The 21,335-nt window shown below is 37.8% G+C and overlaps 2 protein-coding genes across 4 annotated transcripts; both read right to left on the bottom strand.

Annotated features, from left to right (window-relative positions):
* Positions 1-891: 891 nt before the first annotated feature.
* On the bottom strand, positions 892-5,610 carry LOC135662998 (uncharacterized). The gene is made up of 2 exons (XM_065176738.1): positions 4,150-5,610; positions 892-1,184 (listed from the first exon to the last, which is right to left on the bottom strand). Exon 1 carries the CDS (start codon positions 5,556-5,558, stop codon positions 4,212-4,214), a length of 1,347 nt encoding a protein of 448 aa, XP_065032810.1. The 5' UTR covers positions 5,559-5,610; the 3' UTR covers positions 892-1,184; positions 4,150-4,211.
* Positions 5,611-10,385: 4,775 nt separating this feature from the next.
* LOC135662974 (adenosine kinase 2-like) lies at positions 10,386-21,035 on the bottom strand. 3 transcript variants are annotated; one of them, XM_065176725.1, is made up of 14 exons: positions 20,855-21,033; positions 19,279-19,332; positions 19,014-19,060; positions 18,893-18,924; positions 18,704-18,805; positions 17,840-17,907; positions 16,754-16,830; positions 12,609-12,706; positions 12,454-12,524; positions 12,148-12,214; positions 11,950-12,072; positions 11,234-11,294; positions 10,863-11,026; positions 10,386-10,733 (listed from the first exon to the last, which is right to left on the bottom strand). In XM_065176725.1, exons 1-13 carry the CDS (start codon positions 20,935-20,937, stop codon positions 10,884-10,886), a joined length of 1,026 nt encoding a protein of 341 aa, XP_065032797.1. In that variant the 5' UTR covers positions 20,938-21,033; the 3' UTR covers positions 10,386-10,733; positions 10,863-10,883. The 3 variants fall into 3 exon arrangements, 2 of the variants coding, with proteins under 2 accessions (XP_065032797.1, XP_065032805.1); XR_010508088.1 differs by lacking the exon at positions 11,234-11,294 and having other exon boundaries at positions 20,855-21,035; XM_065176733.1 differs by lacking the exon at positions 11,234-11,294 and having other exon boundaries at positions 10,386-11,026; positions 20,855-21,035.
* Positions 21,036-21,335: the final 300 nt, after the last annotated feature.

Below are 21,335 nucleotides of genomic sequence, written 5' to 3'. Positions count from 1 at the left end.
AGTTAAATTTCATGTTTCTATGGTCATGATTGTAACATCTGAAGACCATATGACTATTATTCTTCTTATTCGTCATTTTAGTGATAAAATCGAGCAGTTTCTCTTGTTTGTTAAGAAAGGGTTATTAGAGTGTCATATTTCAATTAGAATTCATTAACGAAGGCTGATTCTTTTCAAACATAAACAATTGGATGTTTAACATAAAGACACAAGAAAGTAAAAAAATCAAAAGTGCTGTAAAACCATATGTATTTGTGAGAGTTCCTTAAAGGGGACAGTCAATGTCTCAAGATTTTATCCTTTACTGTGTTATACAAGCAAAATGATTAGGCAGCAGGAAGAAAATTGAAGTTAATCAATCAAAACTCTCAGAATATTCAGCTGGTTAATCTAAGTCAACGGTTCACTCTGTATACAAAACTTTGTTTGCATTATTCATTTTATGAGTTTCTAATAAATCTCTGTTCTAACCTTAAAATGAAGCACCACAATAGGGCACATTACATTTGATATCCTTGATGATGCCTAATTAGTACAAGAAAAAAAACAATCTTATATTGAACTAAGGGTAGTCAAAACCCCAAATATGGTAACTTCTATAAGGGAAACTCAAAGGGCTAATTTGTTTGAGTTGTTTTATAGTAATATAAACAATCAGTGTGGTTGAATCTGAAGCAGTTACTTTCAAAATAACCTGAAGAAAATCAATGATTAGTGGGAGAATCAGAGTTAAAAAGAAGATTTTCTCGCTTCTTTCTCATTTTCAGAAGTAAATCATGATCAACCAAAACCCAAAATCTTTATTCCTTTGCAAACTTAAACCATTCAAAGTCTTATGAATAAAAGATGTTTATCTATCCAAAACTAAAAAAAAAGAAGTAACAATTATAATACCGGAACAGCTCAAGGACAATTTCTTCATAAATACCATCGCTGTTTTCACTCACAATCTCAAAATTGGATCGCTCAAACAGGTGTTATGACTATGGCTTCAAGGAGTACTCATATTCGTCATATGCATACCCTAACACATTTTGAGATAATTCCATATTACAATTTGGCTTACGAACTTTAGGATACCTCTAGGTATATCTACCTAGAGCAATAGTTATACATATGGCCTCAAAAGCATGTCTACAAGATCATACAAGGCTCATCCGAGGTTGAAGGTGATGAAACTGTCACTGTGGTAAATAGAAGAAGAGTTAATTAGTCACTAGTCCTATAAGCAAAATTTCCAGCACTTGCTGAATTTGTCAAATTAGCAAGAAGCATCTGCACAATAAACATCACCAGTCCTAGCAATCATTAATTTGTACACAGTCGTTATTCATCCTATTGTTCCTTCAAACTATTCAACTTATTTTTCTAACATTCAAAATGAAATACTAAACTTGATTCTCAGGTGGTGTAACCTGTGGATATAAAAGAATACGAGGTGTAGAATGAAAAAGGAAGAATATATACTTCTTAAAAGCACTAGTATTCAAAATGAAACACTAACATTCAAAATGAAATACTAAACTTGATTCTCAGGTGATGTAACCTGTGGATATAAAAGAATACGAGGTGTAGAATGAAGAAAGGTAGAATATATACTTCTTAAAAACACTAGCAATAAGGAAAGACAAGATTCTCCATATTTTGTCAGTCACTTTAAACCTTTGTTATAGACCTCAGCACAATCCTGAGACTTATTCCATTCTGAAACTAAGCAAAATATCCAATTTAAATGACATAAAAGGATCCCAGGAATTTATTGACTAATTTTCTGTTTAATGGAAAGATCAAAATAAGCTCCATATTAAATTGAAGCTAAGAAAGTTTTTTAAAATAGATTAAACCAAGAAATACCAATAAAGTTGCTTATAAAAAAATGATGAATATAAAATTATTTTAGTTAAATTTGTCGACATATACAGTTTGGAATATGGGCTTAACAACCAGGTATTTAACTGTTTATGACTCTAAGAACATTGTCTCAAAACAAACCTTTGTTTAGCCATAGGCTCAATATCTGAAACCTCATTCATACTTAACTACCACATCCACAAGCTTGCACCTAGCTGAAATCTTAGTAAGTCTCGTAACTCTAGCCAACCAATACTTGATTCTAAGCCAATAAATTGGCTCAATTCTCGTCAAAGTGTATTAGGTTCATTGAAGTTAGAAGGAAAGCAATTTTTTCCTTTAGTTAAACAAGCATGATATCCTAACCCATAATGATATAACAAAAGCCTTAACCTCCTTTATTTAGTGTTTTTTGTGTATCTAGTACTTATCAGCAAGGTATGCAATACCGTACCGTACCGATGTTTCGAGGCTGGCTCGGTACAGTACGATACCATGTACCGAGCGGTACACCTAATTTAGGGTGTAAAACCCTCCGAAAATACCTAAAAATAAAAAAAAGTTAAGATAAAGTTTTTAAGTTAGAAATAAATATAGTAATAGTATAAGTTTAACAAAATCAATGTAAATTATGTAAGAATAGTATCACATATCTTTTTCGGGCTTTGAGGAAGTCTTGTTCAAGGTTCGTATTTCAGTGATTGAAATATATGTCAAACATATAAAAGAAACATTAAATATATAATTTTGATCCAATATGATTCAAATTATGATAAAATCATCATTCGATACACTAATTACATGATTAACATAGTTAATTTTTCACTAATTACTTCTCTTTCAACACTATAAATATGACAAACACCCTAATATGTATTAAACACAATAAATTGATATAAAATCAAACAAATTTCGATTAAATCATTATTAAAATTACTAATCGCAGCATCATAAATATTTTTTAATATTTAATATGCATGAAACACACTAATCATAATATTAAAGATCTTAATTACTTTTTAATTAAAGAAAGAGAATACATACCTTTTAATTAGAAAGTTTTTCCTCTTAATCTTCCCAAATTAGCATCGATTGAATTCACAAATAATTATTTTGTAGAGTTTAGGAGAGAAAAAATAGTTTGAGATAGTTTAAGAGAGCATGAAAATCTAATGAAGTGAAATAGGGAAGAAGAAGGGTTTAAATACTATGAGAAAGGGCTCCAACGGTCAATTTAACCGTTGGAGCACTGTAGCACTGTTACAGTGCGGTAATAGTCGATTTCGACCGTTACCGAGTTGTGCCGAGCGGTAACGATCGAAATTTCGATCGTTACCGCTCGATATTACCCCGTATCGTCTGATACGGGGCGCTTTTAAACGTTCCGTCCAGTTGCGGGTGGTCCGCGTACCGGTATGTACCGCCCGTATCGGGCGGTATCATTCGGTATTGCCTACCTTGCTTATCAATACTATAATCATAAGAATTCATCTAAAAAGAGTATAACTAAATAGACATAAACTCATAGATGCTGTCTATTTCAAATGATATTAAAGTATGTTTCTTCAACACAAAAAGAGAAACATTTTTGTAGTTCTGGCACATCAAAATCATACAAACACATAACTGAAACAAACAGATAGGACGTGGTGTTTTTGGTGACTATGGATTGTTTGTACTTTGTTGGCTCTAAGAGTTGGTATAGAGGATATATATGGTAAGGATTCAAATTTAAGAACCTATCTGTACTCTACTTTGTTGGCATTTCCTTCTCAGTAGAAGATGCCCACTTAATTTGAAACTTTTGTATCACATATACAAACTCTTACTGAAAAAGAGATGATCAAGCACTTCTGTTACCAATTGCCCATCATCCTCTTATCCTTCTTAATGGGTTTCCATAAATTTCAATATAATCATCAAAATTCACAGTTTTCATCAAGCAACATTTTATGCTAACATATCATCAAACTAACACTATAACATAGTCGAAAAATATTTGTGTCAACTTTCAAAGTGTAAACTCCTAAAATTTCAGCATTGGATATCAGAACCAGCCAGCATAACAAAGATCATGCAAAACATACATCCAGGAAAATATATTGGTGTGAGTTATCAATTACTTGATTAAGCAGCAGTAGACAGGAGATCTACAAATTGATGTCTACAACCTATACAACAAATCTCTTCATCCAAAACTGTACATGTGAATCCAAAACCCCTTAACCAATGGAAAGTATAAATGAGGACTATTAAAAGTTCTATCACAACAAAGAAAGTAAAAGGGCGCAACCTCACCGAATTCATGAGTATGCGGCTACCAGCAGAATGATCCTCACAACCAGCACGAACGGTACATCTCAACTGAGCTCATCGATGCAACGCTGCAAGTCTCTTGGCCCAAACCTCCGCCCCGTCATTTCTCCATCCTTGCCCCTTGCTGCAAAGTAGAAAATCAACCAAACTGCCATGAAGTATACCTCCGCCACCGCATGGAACAGACCGGCAAACAATCTCCCACCAACCATCATGGCTGCTGACGTCCCCAGGTTCCCACAGATCATCATCTCCAAGAACTTGATCCAGATTGCCTGTGCCGGCATCAGAGTTATGAAATAAAACCCCTCTTTCACCTCATCCAGCACACCCCGCCTCAAATTGTTGTCCATTATCACCACCCAGGGCATGAGGACAACCATCACCGACCCCACTGTGTCGACTAGAGCCCACACGAAGAAAAACCCCGAGAGCGCCTCGTCTTGCAGCCCAGACCATGGGTTGAATGGCGACAATGTAAAAGGCATAAGCTTGACCTTGACGAAGAGCTTGAACAGCTCGGCCTGATCCTCGACATTGGCGAAGAACCAGAAGCTGAGGAACTGGATCAGCATGTCCCTCGCCGCCCACCGCAAGAACACGAACCCCGTGAGCCGTCGGATCCCCGCCCGAGCGCCAGAAAAGATGGTCTCGACGACGGTGGCGGGCCTCTGGACGTGGAAGGCAGCAATCGAGAAGAAGACAATGCCGAGAGCAGAGGTATACGCGATGACAAACCCCAGGATTGCGAGGGAGTGGGTGGAGGAGAGGAGGACGAGTACGTAGAGCATCGCAGTGGCATCTCGACGGTCGATGTCGAAACCCCGACCCAAATCCTGCTGACCGACGGCCCGATCTCGACCGCCGCCGCCGCGGTCGTCGGCGTCGGGGAACGAGAAAAGGAAAGGGGAAACGGCGGAAGGGAACAAGGGTACACTACTCTTGGAGGACTTGGGGGGTCGCGGGAGCAAGCCTACGGCGGGATCGAGGAAAAGGAGGCGGGAGGCGTTGAGGGAGAGGCGAAGTGATGCGGGGGGGTCGGACTCCGAGAAGAAGTCACCGGCGCGGGTGAGGCGGAGGAAGGGAGCGGAGCGCGGGCGGGCGGGAGGCGCGGGGGCGGGGGCGGGGGCAGCCGAGGGAGAGGAGGAGAGGCGGCGGAGGAGGGAGAGGAGGGCGGGGTCGCGATCGACGAGGGCGGAGAGGCGGAGGGTCGCGACGAGGAGGGTGGAGTGGAAGGCGAAGAGGAGGAGGGAGGCGAGTAGGAGGCAGGGGAGGACGCCGGAGGAGAGGAGGGAGGAAAGCGAGTGACGGAGGACGTGACCGGCGGTGCGGTGGTGGTGGTGGAGGAGGAGGTGACGACGGTCGAGTCGCGGAGGGTCGGAGTCCGCCATTGGCGCTGCGGAATGCTTCGTGTCGCAATCGAGCGAAGCGATAAGCTCGGAGGGTTTCGTTGGGAACTAATCAAACGAGATTAAGTCAATGAAAAGAGTTCGTTTAATTAATACATTTATTTAATTATATTTGATTAAAAATTAAACATAAAATTTCTAATTTCTAATTTTTTTTTCTTTATTGGTAAAAAAGACACTGTAAATTTTGGGGAATAAAAAAGAAATCGTATTACTGTTAAAAATAGAAGTATACAAGTAATTATTTTTTTTCAAGTTGCTTGCATAAGTTGATGAATAATAGATTAATCTACTATAGTAATTTTTTAAATAAATTCTTAAATACAATCGTTAAGTCTTTATTGAGATATTCGATTAATTATTATATTTTGTTATACGAGTGATAGATTTTAAATTTAATCACATATGAGCATCATATATATTATTTTAATATAATAAAATTGTAATTAAAAAAAATACTATTTTTTTTTAAATAACCTCATAAGTAATGATTTCCTTCGAGTAATGTAATTTTAATGGCACTAAGAATAACCAAAGATATAAGTATGTTAGATACACGTGAAGTTCTAGAAAGTTATCTTGAATATATTATTAGTGTCATTGTTGGATGAAATTTTGAATAAAAGTGAAAATGCTGCAGTCAATTTTAACGGGTGATGGTCATCCTTTTAATCTAAAAGAAACAACGTATAAGAGGATTATAAAACTAATCATAATTTATAAAATTTTAGTGTTGGATTATAAGAAAATTATATTGTTACGATGAGAATATTGAGATGAATATAAAGAATTATGAAAAAGAATAAAAAAAATTATTCATGAACAATTAAGTATACCATCGATAAAAATAAAACTATATAAATCATAAATTATTTTGATAAAAAAATTAATCAAATAAAATATGATAAGTTTTTGAAGAAGCTCTTTATCTTTAAGAAATTCTCATAAAATATTTTTTAAAATGATCAATTTACCCTTAGCTCCTATCGGACCCGCATCATCCTACATTACCCTAGTGCTTGCTACCTTTGCCATCGTCTTCCCTTTCCTCTATCTCATTGGACCTATAGTAGCCTCCATCTTTAGCCTCATCAAATCTATCACCTCTTCTCCTATGCAATGGGCAACTATGGCGATTTTATTGAACTCTCCCATTTGTGTGAAGGTTGTGGGTGAGAATGACAAAGACCGACATTATTATGCCCCCTCTTTCCTCCCACAAGAGCAATGTGGGTCTTAAAAGGTCCACATGCTATTAAAAAAGCCAACCTAACATAAGCACCGAAGGGATCTAAATCAGGAATCCCCCTTTCGATTATGATTTATGTTCAAGCACTTAACGGAGAGTTGGAGAGCTAAATGATTCATCTTCAACCTCCACTTGGGAGAACGAGGCCTACACCCCCTCAATCAAATCTCGGGTTAACACCCTCCGACTCAAAGACCATATTAATGATCTTACGTACTCGGAACGAGTTAAATCGTATTGACACCTCGGTCGTCATGATGCCTTGTTTATAGCTGAAATAACTGTACCAACTGGACGAAGAAACGTCAAATCCCGAAGGAACATATTCGTTACAGTAACATGGACAGAAATGATGGATCAGCTTCTATTCCTTCCAACCTTTGACACAATTGGCACAGAAATGAGTACTATAAGAAAACCGACACACAGGTAGTAAGAGAATCGCCTTCGACAAAGTGTGCATCTACCAAGGTTCGTAATACCGTATCGTACCGGTATTTTGATCTGGGCTCGGTACCGATACGGTACGGTATACCGAGCGGTACATTCAGGTATGCCGAATACTGTAGCATTGCTACAGTGCACTTGGACCGGTAACAATCGATCCGCGTACCGACAATATATCGGGCCGATATGTACCGCCCATACCGGACGGTACGGCTCGGTACGATAGACCCTGGTATCTACAACCGACAAAGTAGCTGTTTCGGGATTTCTCTACAAGTGTGTCTCTCATACATACTTCTTGGTAGCATATCCAAAGAGATTACAAAATGAGCACATCATCGATCTCCAATCGTACTCCGGCGGTTCAGGATCCACAGCCGGAGAAGCGACACCGGCACAAGCCACCGAGGGGAAGGAGCCGACGGTGAGCGAAGATCCGAAGCTCGCCGGAGAAGGAAGCAATCTCTCGAGAGCCAGAGCAATCGGGGAAGTCGGTGGCAGTGGGTCCCCCGATGCTGGTCCCACGGGAGAAGACAACCCCGCTGGAAAGGAGACACTGCCGGAAGGGGAGACCGATCGGCGCCGAAGCCGACACGACAGCATCGCATCCCCACGGAGGCTCGAATTTGCATCATGTAGCGCCAGGAGCGGAGGAGGCCGTGACCACCTGCGATCCGGAAGGAGATGCCAGCGGAAAGGATCCGAAGGCCAGAGACGCCGCCGGATCAGAACCGACAGCAATGGATCGGCGGCCACCGACGGAGCAGGACGGACGCCGGCCAACACAGGCGAGGGGGCGTCCAACGGAGACGTGACCGAGGCAGACCAATCGCGGGAGACTAGAAAGGGAGCGAGTGTCCGCCGGCCCAGAACGCCTCGGCAGCGAGTGGGACGGGAGCAGCCTTGAAGCCGAGCCGCGCAGCACCCCAGCGCCAACGACAGGGCCAGCAGCACGAAACGCCATCGGCCGGATGCCAATAGCTTCATGGCGAGGGAGACCATGCCCCGTGGGGCCCGCAGGGGAGGGACGAGGCAGCAACACAGCGCCAAGGGAGGCCCGTGAGGATGGCGTTGCCGCCGGCGAGGGATAACCGGCGGCCACAGAAACCGGAAAGGGAAACCCTAGTCGAGTCTCTCTCTCTCTCGCTCTCTCCCCCCATAGCAAAAAGTATTGCTCCAATAAGACAAAGCTATGTAAATTTGTAGGGTTGTACATATGTTTTATGACATTAAGCGCAAATGGAAAGGAACCACGCGGTCCTGTAGTACTTGGAGGGTTGGTTCAGTCAGCCCGAACTAACAACAGCCGTCCGTTTGTGGTACAACCTATTAATACGTGGTTGACGAGGAGATTCTGCACTGGCCTACCAGTTTTCAGTGGAACGATCGCTTCTTTACATCAACTTCTTCGGCGAAGCCGCCATCGTAGGAGCAGGTGGCGGAAGCCCCAAGCCAAAGGGAAACAAGCGAACGCGTAGGAGATCCACCAGCATCGCCCCCCCAGCGCCGTGGAAACAAAAGAAGCGAACGCCGACATGGCCGAGAAGTACGTGACGAAGTGGAGGAAATCAGGGAGGAACGACGGCGGTCCACGCAAACCTCGTAGAGCGACGCTACCGATGCCGGCGCAGAGCGTCACGAGGATAGAGATGCCGAGCACAGCCACAGTCCATGGCGGTGGTGATGTAGCCGAGTCCTCATGAGCTGCATTTTTTATGAAGAAGGGGCCAAGGAGGGCGAGCCCGCACTGAAGGGCGAACTCCAGGAGTTTATTTATGATCCATCTCCTACTACGGCCGCGTCGAAGTCGGCAGGAGCGGGCCGTGGTGATGGTGGTAGTGGTGGTGGTGGTGATGACAGTCGACGACGAAGCCATAGTATAGAGGTGGTGGACGTAATAGCACTCGGATTGGAGGTGGGAATGATGAGAGAGTTGTTCGCATAAGACGTGTGAGGACTCTCGGATGGTGCTCATTGTTTCTTCACGAGAAACTCTGGCTTTCTGCATCCTGTACTATCTTAGCGCCTGATAGGGAGCAGGAAGAGGAGGTTTTATGTACGATGTCTGTGAGACCCGATTAGCTCGACATCGGAAGTAGACAAAAAAAGAGTCTGAATGTTAACTCCTTTTAATTCGATACTTTACAGGAACCTATCGCTGAACTCTGCTTCTCTTTCCAACTATTTGATACTCATCGTAATAATTAATATATTGTCATACTGTTGCACCAGTCATCTTCTCTGGAGAGTCAGCAACAACCCTTACGTGCTTACATGCATGCGTTCCCTGTTAGAAAGCGATGGAAAGACCAGCGGAAGAAAAGATTGTGCGGTGGGGTTGCTCATTGTCCCCAAGCATGCTCCAGAAGCCAAGGGAGTGAGACGAAAGGCGAAGAAAGGTGGCGGAGAGATATTTAATCTTGATTAGAGAATCAATTTAATACGTATGATAGATTGATATAAATTTATAAAGAAAGATGACACTTATGGCTCTTATAATAATATTATGATGGAACGGCGGGACTTGGCTATGTGAAAAAGGAACCAAGAGGGAGAGGGACTTGCAGCAGGTTGTGAAGGGATGATCGAAACATCCGATAGGGAAAGCAATGGATTTTTTTTTTTATAATTTTACTCATTTTTATATTAATTTTTTTATATCACTACAATTATTGTAATTATACATCCATTTTTATTTTCAAAATTTAGAAATAAAATTTATTAATATTTTAATATTTTTAAATAAAATTTTAATAAAAAAGATAATGATTCGAACTAGACCAGAAGTCAACAGAGCCGGAATCGAAATTGGAACTGCCAGTTTCGGGTTTTAGGAAATCGAAACATCGGTTCTGATACTGCCACAAGGTTTCTCAACTATATCTACCTATTTTAAAACAATCACTCCTACAGAAAAACCTTTAAGGAAATGAGAAGTTAGATGCAATGGATCATGAGGACGATACATGTATTAGATTTCGTTACCCTATAACTTAAGATTAAAAAAAATTAGAGATTTAATTAGATCCTTGGAAAATTAATGCCCTGCCAATGTTGAAAAATTATTAGGAAAGACTCTTATGTCATCAATCTCCAATACTATCATTATACTGTAAAAGGTAAGAAAGATAAGAAAGAACTAATCATTTTGTGCAGATCTACAAAAGTTTTACGATTCAATAATATCATCAAAAGGTAAGCTATACTAACCCTTATATACGACAGTTTAGATTTCAATTGGAATGTTTAGCATAATAGATTACTCAAACAACATGCAACCAAGATGATAGATGAGGAAGTCTCTTATGCAATGCCAATAAGGTGCACGGGCAAATTAGATCTCCAATAACATGTTGAGGTCCCGATGGATGTTTTCCAACGCCAGTAACATGAGCAGCATCCTTTGTGGCAAATTAGTTCTCACAGCAACAATTCACGAGTGAACATTTGGAGAAATCCACCTACACCATGCGATGTTGAAAGTAATACTTTCTCAAGTGGAAAAGCCCCAAAACATTGAAGAGACAACGTAGCAGCAAATGGCTAATTAATATGAAGGATAAGATGGCCTGATCTTGGCAAATCCTCACCGTGACATCGTGGTTTTCTTTTTACCGGAAATCTGGCTTCTCTGGGTAGGTGCAGCCTGACCTTTGGATTATGACATTTGCCGCATAACACCCAGCTTTTACACAGTCATCTATGCTCTTCTCTTGGACCAGTTGAGACAGAAATCCTCCAACAAATGCATCACCTTCATTAAGAAGTGCATGGCCAATAAGTCGAACAGTGGCAATAATGGACCAATGTAGAATGATACAGAAGAACCGAGAATTCTAACGCACAACTTATGCTAATAAATCCTAAATAATATCCCAATGGTGTTGTGCCATAAGCTCTTCAAGTTGGACACCGATTAGAAATTTGTCATTAGTTAACAACAACAATAGCTTTGAAGTACCTGCGCCATTGGTATCGACAAGCTTTTCTTTTGGTAACAAGATAACAGGGAACAATCTCACCTGATGCCAAGGTTCCATGAAAAAGATACACATCAGTTTGCTCAGATAAAGCAATGATCAAAAAAGTCTATCAGTAATTTGTGATTCAAACTACAAATTGCAGGCAAAATACCATAAGGCTAAGCATAATTAAATTTCCCTTCATATTATGTATGTCGAGTAATTTGTAAAGATATTTTTTGCAACACCAGTAAGACAAAATTAGATGACACAATATGTCCTCAATGGGGAGATATGAGAAAGAAAAATCAACATCAAAGTGAGAGATAAAAATGATGTCTGTTCCTAGCAGTCAAAAGAATAAACCAAGGGATGACTATATCAGAAAAAATTCATGGAAGTTGCAACAAGCAAGAAAGAACCAGTGAATGAAACGGACATGTCTCAGTAAGATACAAGGAAGTCCCGGAAGAAGTTCTGGAATCTTTTAAGGGTTAAAATAGAAAATAGATGGAAGTCTGTTACAAAGTGTATCAAGATGTCTACAGTAATACCAAAAGTGTCATCATGAGAAACAGAGCCTATTCTGAAGCTTGTTAACTTATTTGTAACTCGATAGTATATGAGAGATGCAAACATGGTGTTTCATCATATAAATCCTTTAGTCATTTGAAGTTCATGGAAAGGTCATACAGAAAAACCTAACCAGACTCACCTTTCCATCAGCAGCAACAACAACTGGATCACAACCCTGTGTGATGACAGTAATTCTGTTATGTGTCTTTGATGCCTTGGGCAGAGCTGAGATCTTTACTGCAATCTCCTCAACATTTCCTGTCTAAGCATCATAATAACCGGTCAGAAAGTCTAATACAACAAGCTGTTACATACAATAGGGAGGGAAGACAATTACCTCCCATCCATGGACTCTTGCAAAGGTCCTCGCTTCGGTTTCATTACCAAAGACAAAATCCACATAACTGAGATTGCGAATATTTTTCATGTAAGTTGAATATTAATAAAGTGAGGCCAAATAAAATAGAAAAGCGGGTAGTTGCCTTTAGCCATTCCTGTCATGACCACAATTAAACAGAAAGACTTGTAGGTTGATAAAAGCCACTATTTTGTAAAAGGATGAAATAGAAAATTATTATCAGTGAACAATGTGGTTTAGAAATACCTTTTGAGAGTACAAAGGAGAAGAAAATAGAACACTCACTGTAGAGCTTTGTCCTGGGCATCTCGGAAGAATTCACAGATAAAAGGAGCAGAGAGGTTCATCATAAAGACCTGCAAGTTACATAGAATTGGAACAAAATCCCACAAGTGGAAAAAGTAAAAGGTTTAAGTCAAGAAGAACTCATACAGTTATACCTTATTCTTTGCAGCAGCATGCTCAGCTACAAGTTGGATGGAATCAGGAGACACCGTTAGGAAAAAGCCAGCTATGTAAATGTACTTTGCCTTTTCAACTGTCAAATTGCATACAACTTAATAGTTAGACCAAAGAAAACCCAGTTTGATAACTTCAGCATTCTCAATTTGAATTTCAGAAATCAGTAAAAAAAATAATCTGTGACAAAAATGTGGCAGTTTTTCAACCATATCCAATTTTACTGTAATCTATGAATAGTCTTTATTTTAAAGAGCCAATAGGATTAGTACGTACCAACCGATGTTCACCAGTCCAATCGAGAACCACCAATAGAACATACAGCTCAATGAGTCAGATACTGTTATTTTATAATTTTTATTTTTCAGTAATTTGGGAAAATAGGTCAGTATATTGCTCAGTATCTTAGTACTAATACTAGTCTGACCAACTACTAGTATCAAATTTTAGAACCATATTTACATCTTTGAAAAAGACAATGCATTATGAAATTGATCTTTGTTATGAGAGAAGATCCACACATTTGATAAATGTTACAATCTAGACCAATATAAAAACTAATTGTTAATTTGATGTCTAAAATCACTTGATGAGAAAAATGCTTAAACCCAACTTAACGATAGTAGATTCATTTAGCCATATAAACCGGCATAACATCCTCCCACTCTTGACAAATTTTCCCATCATTTGGCATGCTCATCAAAACTCAAAGGCTTAGCACATAGCACCAGCAACATGTGTAATGCCGAACAGAGTCGTAGCTCTATATTGTGATGTACTTCTAATCCCGCACACGGATAATTCTTTTCTATGTAAGCTCTCATGATATCTAGTAATACATTTACTTTGATACCAATTAATACAATCAAAAGTCAAAACATAATGAGTCTAAAGTAATGTACCCAAAATAAAAAAAAAAATGGACGTACTCAGTACAAGGGTCTTGCCAATGCAAGGTCTGGAGAGAGTTAATGAACCCAAAACTATTTGATAAAATAAAATCATGTACCCAAAATACTTAACCCCAAATAGTAGTAGAATTATCTAATCTTATAAGTTCATAACATCCTCCCATTTCTAATATGTGACAAATTTGGGGTGTAATGTTCTATATTTCAATATCATGTTCTTCTTGTTTTCTTTTTTTAAAAGGTAACTAGTTAAAAGAAACATTCATTTCAATTAAGCTAAATGAAAAAAATTGACTAGGATGAAAACAAAATCTAGACTTAAAAAAAAGAGTTTTTCAGTGACATCACTCATGGATCCTTGCACCTCAAATGTCAATCCCTAGTGTGTGCAGTTGGACTTTGGGGTGATTGTCCCTACAAAATTGGTGGACCACATAACTCTTAGTGTCGGGTAAATTTTCAAAATCTTTACTAATTTTTTTGTTGAAAAGAAAATTCGTATATTTCATTAGATCATGGTTTTCATCGCTTCTCCCCATGTTTTCTCCTTCTTTTTTTTTTTCTATTTATCACTCTCTCTCTCCCCTTTAGCTAAAACTATAGCATTGTTTTAGCACTCAAAACAAAGCTGTTGATGCTCTCAATAGAATTTCTATACTCCTATCTATCACGAGTGTCAATGTCATAGGATTTAAGCAATTAAAAGAAGAGTATACCCAATGTCTAAACTTTAGTCACATATATCAAAAAGTCCAAGATGGAAACCATCATAAACATACAAACTTCATTCTTAGGGATGGTTACCTTTTTCGATCTACTAAATTGTGTATTATTCAATCCCCCCTTTGAGACTTCCTCGTTTAGGAAATGCACTCCGATGGTTTAGCAAGTCATTAAGGTCGAGATAAGACCATTGTATTGGTCAAGGATAGATTTTACTAGCCTTCCTTAAAGTGAGATGTTGCTCGAGTGGTGTCGTAGTGTTGCACCTGTCAAATTGCCAAAACTCGCAACCACGATACTAGCCTATACACCACATTGCCTATTCTGCATTCACCATGACAAGATGTGAGTTTAGATTTTATCCTTGGACTTTCCAAAATAGCCTGTGGTCATGACTCTATTTTGATTCTTGTTGATCGATTTTCAAAAATGACCCACTTTATCCTATGTAACAAGACCAATGATGCCTCGCACATTGCTAAATTGTTCTTTCGAGAAGTAGTTATATTACATGATTTTCCCTTAATCATGGTGTCCAATAGGGATGTGAAATTTGTTAGCTACTTTTGTAAAACTTTGTGGAAACTATTTGGCACAACAATGAAATTCTTTTCAACTTTTCACCCCAGACTGAAGGTCAAACTGAGGTTGTTGATCATTTCTTAAAAAATCTTCTTAGATGTTTAGTTGGGGAGAAACCTAGAAACTAGGTCTTAACTTTACCTGTTGCAGAATTTATATATAATAACTCAATCGACCGCTCCATCAAAAAAAGCCCATTTTAAACTGCCCTCAGCTATATTCCTCGTACCCTCATTGACCTTGCACCCCTTTCACTTGACTATCATGCCTCATAACTAGCCCACTCCTTCGCTAAACATATTCATGATTTGTATGCTGAAATTCGATGTAAAATTGCCCTAAGTAATGAAAGTTACAAACTTGTTGCTAATGCACATCATAAAAGTCAAAAGTTTCAAGTTGGCGATTATATCTTAGTTCGTGTTCACCCTAAGAAATTCTCTAAAAAATCATTCAAAAATTTGCATGTTCGAGCCATTCATCTTTTCCCCATTATCCAAAAACCGGGATCTAATACATATATGCTCGATTTGCCTTCAGACTTAAATATTAGTCCAGTTTTCAATGTGAAGGATTTAACTCTATATTATGGTACTTTCGAGCCTCCTTGTCTGTCCATTTGTGTTTCTACAGGTGACAATCATTCCAAAACACCAATTCTCTCACAATACAAGGATGACGTAGAGGTCATTCTTAATGACCACCTTGTTATGTCTGTTACTAGCATTACTCAACACTTTCTTGTCAAGTAGCATGATTCTTCAACTTTTGATGTCACTTGGAGTCTTGGATTACTTTGGAGGAACTTTATGATTGTGCACCAAATTTATTGAACCAATACCTTACAGATCACTCTCCGGGGTTGCATTGTTTTCCACTGAGGAAGAATGATAGAGAACCATTAGCTTTACAAAGAATTTCAAAAAAAATTATTTTAGGTAAAGAAATAACTAAGAAGTTATCAATTAGTTGGCCTAGAAATTCTAAGAGTTGTTTTGCAAATTGAAATGTCTTTTTGGTTTTTCTAGGGACTTCTTTTATATTAAGTGCACTCATTTACTATTTATCTTAAAAGTCGCAATTTGGATTTCTTAAATGCATCCTAATTCTTTCTCTAGGAGATTACTCTTAGGAATCATTGTCTTCATTGTTTATACTAAGATTCTAAACCCCTATAAATATTGGAGTTTGTCAATGGATGAGTTTAAATTTAAATGAAAAAAAATTACATCTTCTCTCTTCTAGTCTCTCTCTCCTCTCTAATCTCATTCCTCTCTCTATCTCCTCTTTAATCTCTAATCTTATTCCTCTTTTACTCTCTCTATTTCTCTACCTTGTTCTACATCAATTTTCTATTGGATTTATATTCTATCCATATTCCTTCACTTTTTTCATCGGCACAACCGTATTACTTTGTTTTCTTCGTCTACTTATCTGTGCAACTGAAAAGTCCATCAGCATTATCTTCCTTGGAAACTTCAAAACATAATAACATATAGATTGCAAACCAGAAAGCTCCCCAACATTTTGTCACAAAACTTGTCCATAAATGTGAAACTGTACAAGGACCTACAGGAATGTCTCCTCTTCTTGGACAATTGATGCAACAATGACGGTCACCATTTACCAAAAATCTTCTTGATATAGCTTCTTTTAGATGCAACAAGAATGCCACATCCTTGAAAACATCATGTATCAGATAAATGCCAAGTTTGTTTTTAGGTAGTATACCCTCTAATATAACAAAATAGAAAGTGACCAAATACTTTAGCCACATTACAACTAGGAATATCAATATCAAGGCCTAATTTCTCAATAACAACAAGCTTGTCACCCTTATTACATTTTTATTAAGAACTTATGCTCGGAATAAAAAATTGAACCAAAGAAGGACAATGTAATTATGTTACCTAATTGCCAGTTTTCTGGTCTCTTCAGATGATCAATTTTATAGCAGTTTGCTGCAGATAAGTTAGCAACTAGGGACCTGCTCATAAATGAAAGAAAAATATGGCAAATGATCAATACAACAAAATGAAATAAATGGATCAAATTCAATGAAACAGATGGATATCCTGCTAAATCAAGATGATCTTACAATGAACAGCCTCAGATGAGGAGAATAGAAACAGAAAGATTTAGCAATTGCAGTTAGGTAACAAGAAAGCTTATTTTCATGATACTAATCTACAAAAGATTTAGTTATGGAACTTGACAAAAGAAGCTGCAAATATTATTTCTTTTATTTCAAAAGAAGTCCAATGTGTAGATGTACATATCTTACATAACAGGGTCTGGTTATAGACAACAACACTTTTTTGCAAGAAAGCTGACATATCTGCGACCACTTTGTTTGTGACAGAAATGCGGGATTCTAGGACTTACAGCAAGAAAATTAAATGCTAACCACAATAAAATATGGCAGGAATGATTATAAAAACTGTCTAGATGAACAAATGTCTCAAAGTGGTCAGAAAACCACAAATGGGTTAATGATCCCATGTTTCACTAAGATAAGTGATCATGAAATTCATTTTCACTTGCATCATATCATAAATGAATAACAAATATTCCTTGCCTCTTATACTAAAATTCAAAGGAAAAGAAAAAATGAACTATGAAAATAACCAAAGTTGCTTGACTATGGATATCCACACTCAGATTTTATTATTTCACAACTTAACCAACTTTATTCACCTTAATGCAGGCTGGTATCCCTGTCTGCAGGACCATACCTTTATTCTCTAGGTTTACTTGAATGATCTCATACAATTATATTTCAGTTTATTCAAAAAACTATATTTCAGATTGCGTCTACAGGAACAATTGCTATATCCATCGCTTTTATGATTATAAACTTTTTGAATCCAAAACTTAAGATACAAAGAAATTATGTATTTATACAGTAAAATTTGATAACAAACATTTGGAAGTAATTATTTATCAGCAAGAAAATTAAACAAAAATAAGGAAAGAATGATCGTCAGCAAACTTACCTTTCACCACCAACAACACATACAGCACATGTACCAGTCAGGGCTGTTTCATCCTCATAATAATGAGCCTGTTTGATCAAGGGAAAAATAGCATTTAAGATTGTTTAAAGTGTTGGCGAGTTCGACTCATCAACTATCGTGTATCATTTTAATCAACATACAAAACTTAGGATGCACATTTTTCTGTAATACTTCCTTGTTTAAGAAATTTCTCGAATAAACAATACTAAGCTGTGAAACAAAATGGACCAACTTCAACTGACACAAACTGTATCAAACTTAATGGATACACGATAGTTTAATTCCTGCTCATGGATGCTATTGCTTTAATTCCTCCCAACAAGCTCAACAAGATAATGCAACCATTGGCCATAGAAAAGCTTAGCAAAAATTTATTTCTCTAATTCTCTATTTCTTTGAAAAAAATTAAGGAATTGGTAGACCAAATCAGATCCAGTCATGAGAAGGTTAATTTCTCAATTTCTCAGAAAATATCACTTTCCTTCTTTCCCCCTTTATTTGTTCCCTTTAGTGTTGTTGACAGATGTTAAAACATCAGCATCAATTTTTCCAGCGGCCAACCAGTACTTCCAGGTCTGGGCCACCACAACTTAAATCCATGGCATGGAATTATAAGAAAAAAATGTTAGCTTTACTCAGAATAAGAAGTAGTGCTTCGTGTACCCACTAGGTCAAACATCCAAGAGGAAAAGTTGATTCATTAAATGACAAATTCCACCTTTTTAGGGAACAGTGTTACAAGTGAGTTAATTATACACATTCCACTGAGGTTTTATAAAGATATTTAACCATGTCAGTGTAAAGAGAATGCTATACAAAAAAGGATATAAAAAGTAGACCTACATTAACGCCTGCAACGGCTGCATTCTTCTTCATTTCCTCTCCAAATTTATCCTTTCCAATGCAACCCATATAGCTAGTTGCACCGGGAATTTGAAGCATCCACTACAGAATCAATTTGTGATTAGCTAAATACCATTGTTATTCAACCTATTGATAGAAGATAATTTCTGAAAACAAAGCAAAGAGTACCTGCGCAACCCTTATTGTATTCTGTGTGGCCCCTGACCAAATCAAAATAGCACAAAATCAGATTATACACTAATAGTTAACTGAATTAACTTAACTTAGTCAACTCCAACCCAAATGCTACCTCCAGCAATGTATTCGACATTGTATTTTGCAGCTAATTCATCATACCTGGTAAAATAAGGAATAAATTGGCTATCAAATATTTCAGACAAGAAAAAGATCAAAGTTGGAAAGCAAATGAAAAAATAATATCTATAACATAAACCAAACAATTGAGTGCTGATGTCACTGCAAGTCCAAAAGCCACCCAAAAAATAAAGGCAGGAGAAATTGTCTTGTGCTGCACAGGGTAATATGACTTACCAGACAGCAATGACAAAACTTACAATGACAAATGCTTTTCCTCCGCAAGAATTGCATTGTTTGGCTTGAGATCATATCTGGCAAACACAAAAAGGTAAGTAACACTTCTGAAGCAATATGTACAACCAAAGCGATAGTCTGATCTTTATCATCTATTGATATGACATTTAAGAAATACATTAGCCAAGTTCAGCTTTTAAGCGAAAGGGAAAGTAAAGGACACAAACCACCATAAGAATAAAATCTTTCAAAAAGCTGAGTTCAAGAAGAACTGTCATAAAGTAAAGAGTTACAATTCCAAAGAAATAAAATCCTATGAATTGGGGTTGAAATATCAGTCTTATAATCTATCCTAACCCAACCAATTACCTTTAATGCTCTTTTCTTTTTAGTTGCTAAAACAATTTTCACTCGGCTCTATAAATGGGTTATTTTATGCCGGATTAAATTATTTAAACTTTTATCTGATTTATTTTACCCAGCCTAACTTGATACTATCCAAATAATTTATTTTTGACCAATCCTGAACAAGAGTTTGCCTTAAGAAAGCCATATGCATTATCGTTAATGCATCTAATATTCTTGATTGATATTTGATCCAATTTATTTCAGAACATACTGAGTTGCTCCTAGAAATGTTTGTTGTTGCATGTACAATCTCTATCGCATTTGTGTTTTAGTTTTCTGACTTTGACATAGCAGGGGACTGTAGTTGCACAAGGAACTGTTAATATATATATATATATAGTTCTACAATGTAGAAAAATTACAAGTAACACCAAAAACTATTCCGAAACATGTTAACAGCAAAGATGAATTGTATGCCACAACAATGAGGTGCGTCAGAAAGCATCATCAGTTATTCTTGTATGCTCCTTTGATGCATAACCAAACGATAAAATATAGGAATGTAACTGGTTCTACAGCAATGTACCAACACTTGATTAATCCCACAAAGAGAAGCATACATTACATAAAGTATCTACAGTCCAAGAAACACTTCAACCAGTCATGATTCGTGCATTACGAAAAAGTATCATTAGTTTCGCATGCTTTACATATTGGACATGGAAGCGACAAACAGATCCACAATAATCTAAAATAAATGCAGGAAATAATCAGCTCAGATTACTTCAAAGTCATCCAATGCAATCCAAAAATTCGAATCTATAAGATGTGACCTCAGACAACGACTAACTTCAATCAATAAGCATATGCTTTCAAAATCGGTAAGAAACAGGATCTGTCAGCATGGAACAGCAGCAGTATAAATATAAGCAGTTGTTCTGATCCCGCGACCCAAGCTTCATTTCCACAAGCTCAGATCTAAAGAAGAAACCAAATCCGATCTCATCATCAACCACTGATCCAAGTAAAACGATCTAAGCTTCACCGTTTCTCCAGAGAAAAGCCAACTTTTAAGACCTCAACGCGCTCAAGCAGAAACCCGGAGCCTAAAACAGATCACTGAACCAGAAAAAAAAACAAGGACACGAATCCACACGCCGGCGACGAAGAACAGGCCAGAAAGTGAGATCTAAACATCAGAAAACCAAGAACAGGGAAAGAGAAACGGGATCGGTGAAGGACTGGACATACTTGTTGAGGAATTCCTCATCGACAACGGCGGATATGTCGAGGAGGGGATTCCCCATCCCCAAGAGAACACCATCGTAGGCCATGATCGAAAACGAGCAACGGAAAGTGAGCGCGAGAGCGAGTGAGCTGCTGTCGAGGACGGATCGTGATCGCTTGTACCGAATCCGTTCCGATGTTGTTGATCCTTCAGAGTACTTTCTCATTTACACCCTCGTCGTAAGCTAAATTAAGCGTCTAGACCAGAAAATTGCAAATTCTATTCCTCTGAATGATGCATTTTTCATGTTTGTCCCTATGAATATTAATTTAATATATATGTCCTCCGCAGAGACTGGTAATGTTTTTTTTGTATATAATCATAAAGTTAAAAATAATAACCTTCACAACGAGATTTAATTATTATATATATATATATATTAATAGAAGGGTGTGTATGAAAATTTAAATATTTGGAGGAAATATATGATATATTGAAATTTAT

This window comes from Musa acuminata, chromosome BXJ1-4 (assembly GCF_036884655.1).
Source record: "Musa acuminata AAA Group cultivar baxijiao chromosome BXJ1-4, Cavendish_Baxijiao_AAA, whole genome shotgun sequence".
In the NCBI taxonomy this organism is placed as follows: domain Eukaryota; kingdom Viridiplantae; phylum Streptophyta; class Magnoliopsida; order Zingiberales; family Musaceae; genus Musa; species Musa acuminata.
Note: the sequence above shows the minus strand (reverse complement) of the source record. Positions and strands in the feature narration are given on the sequence as shown.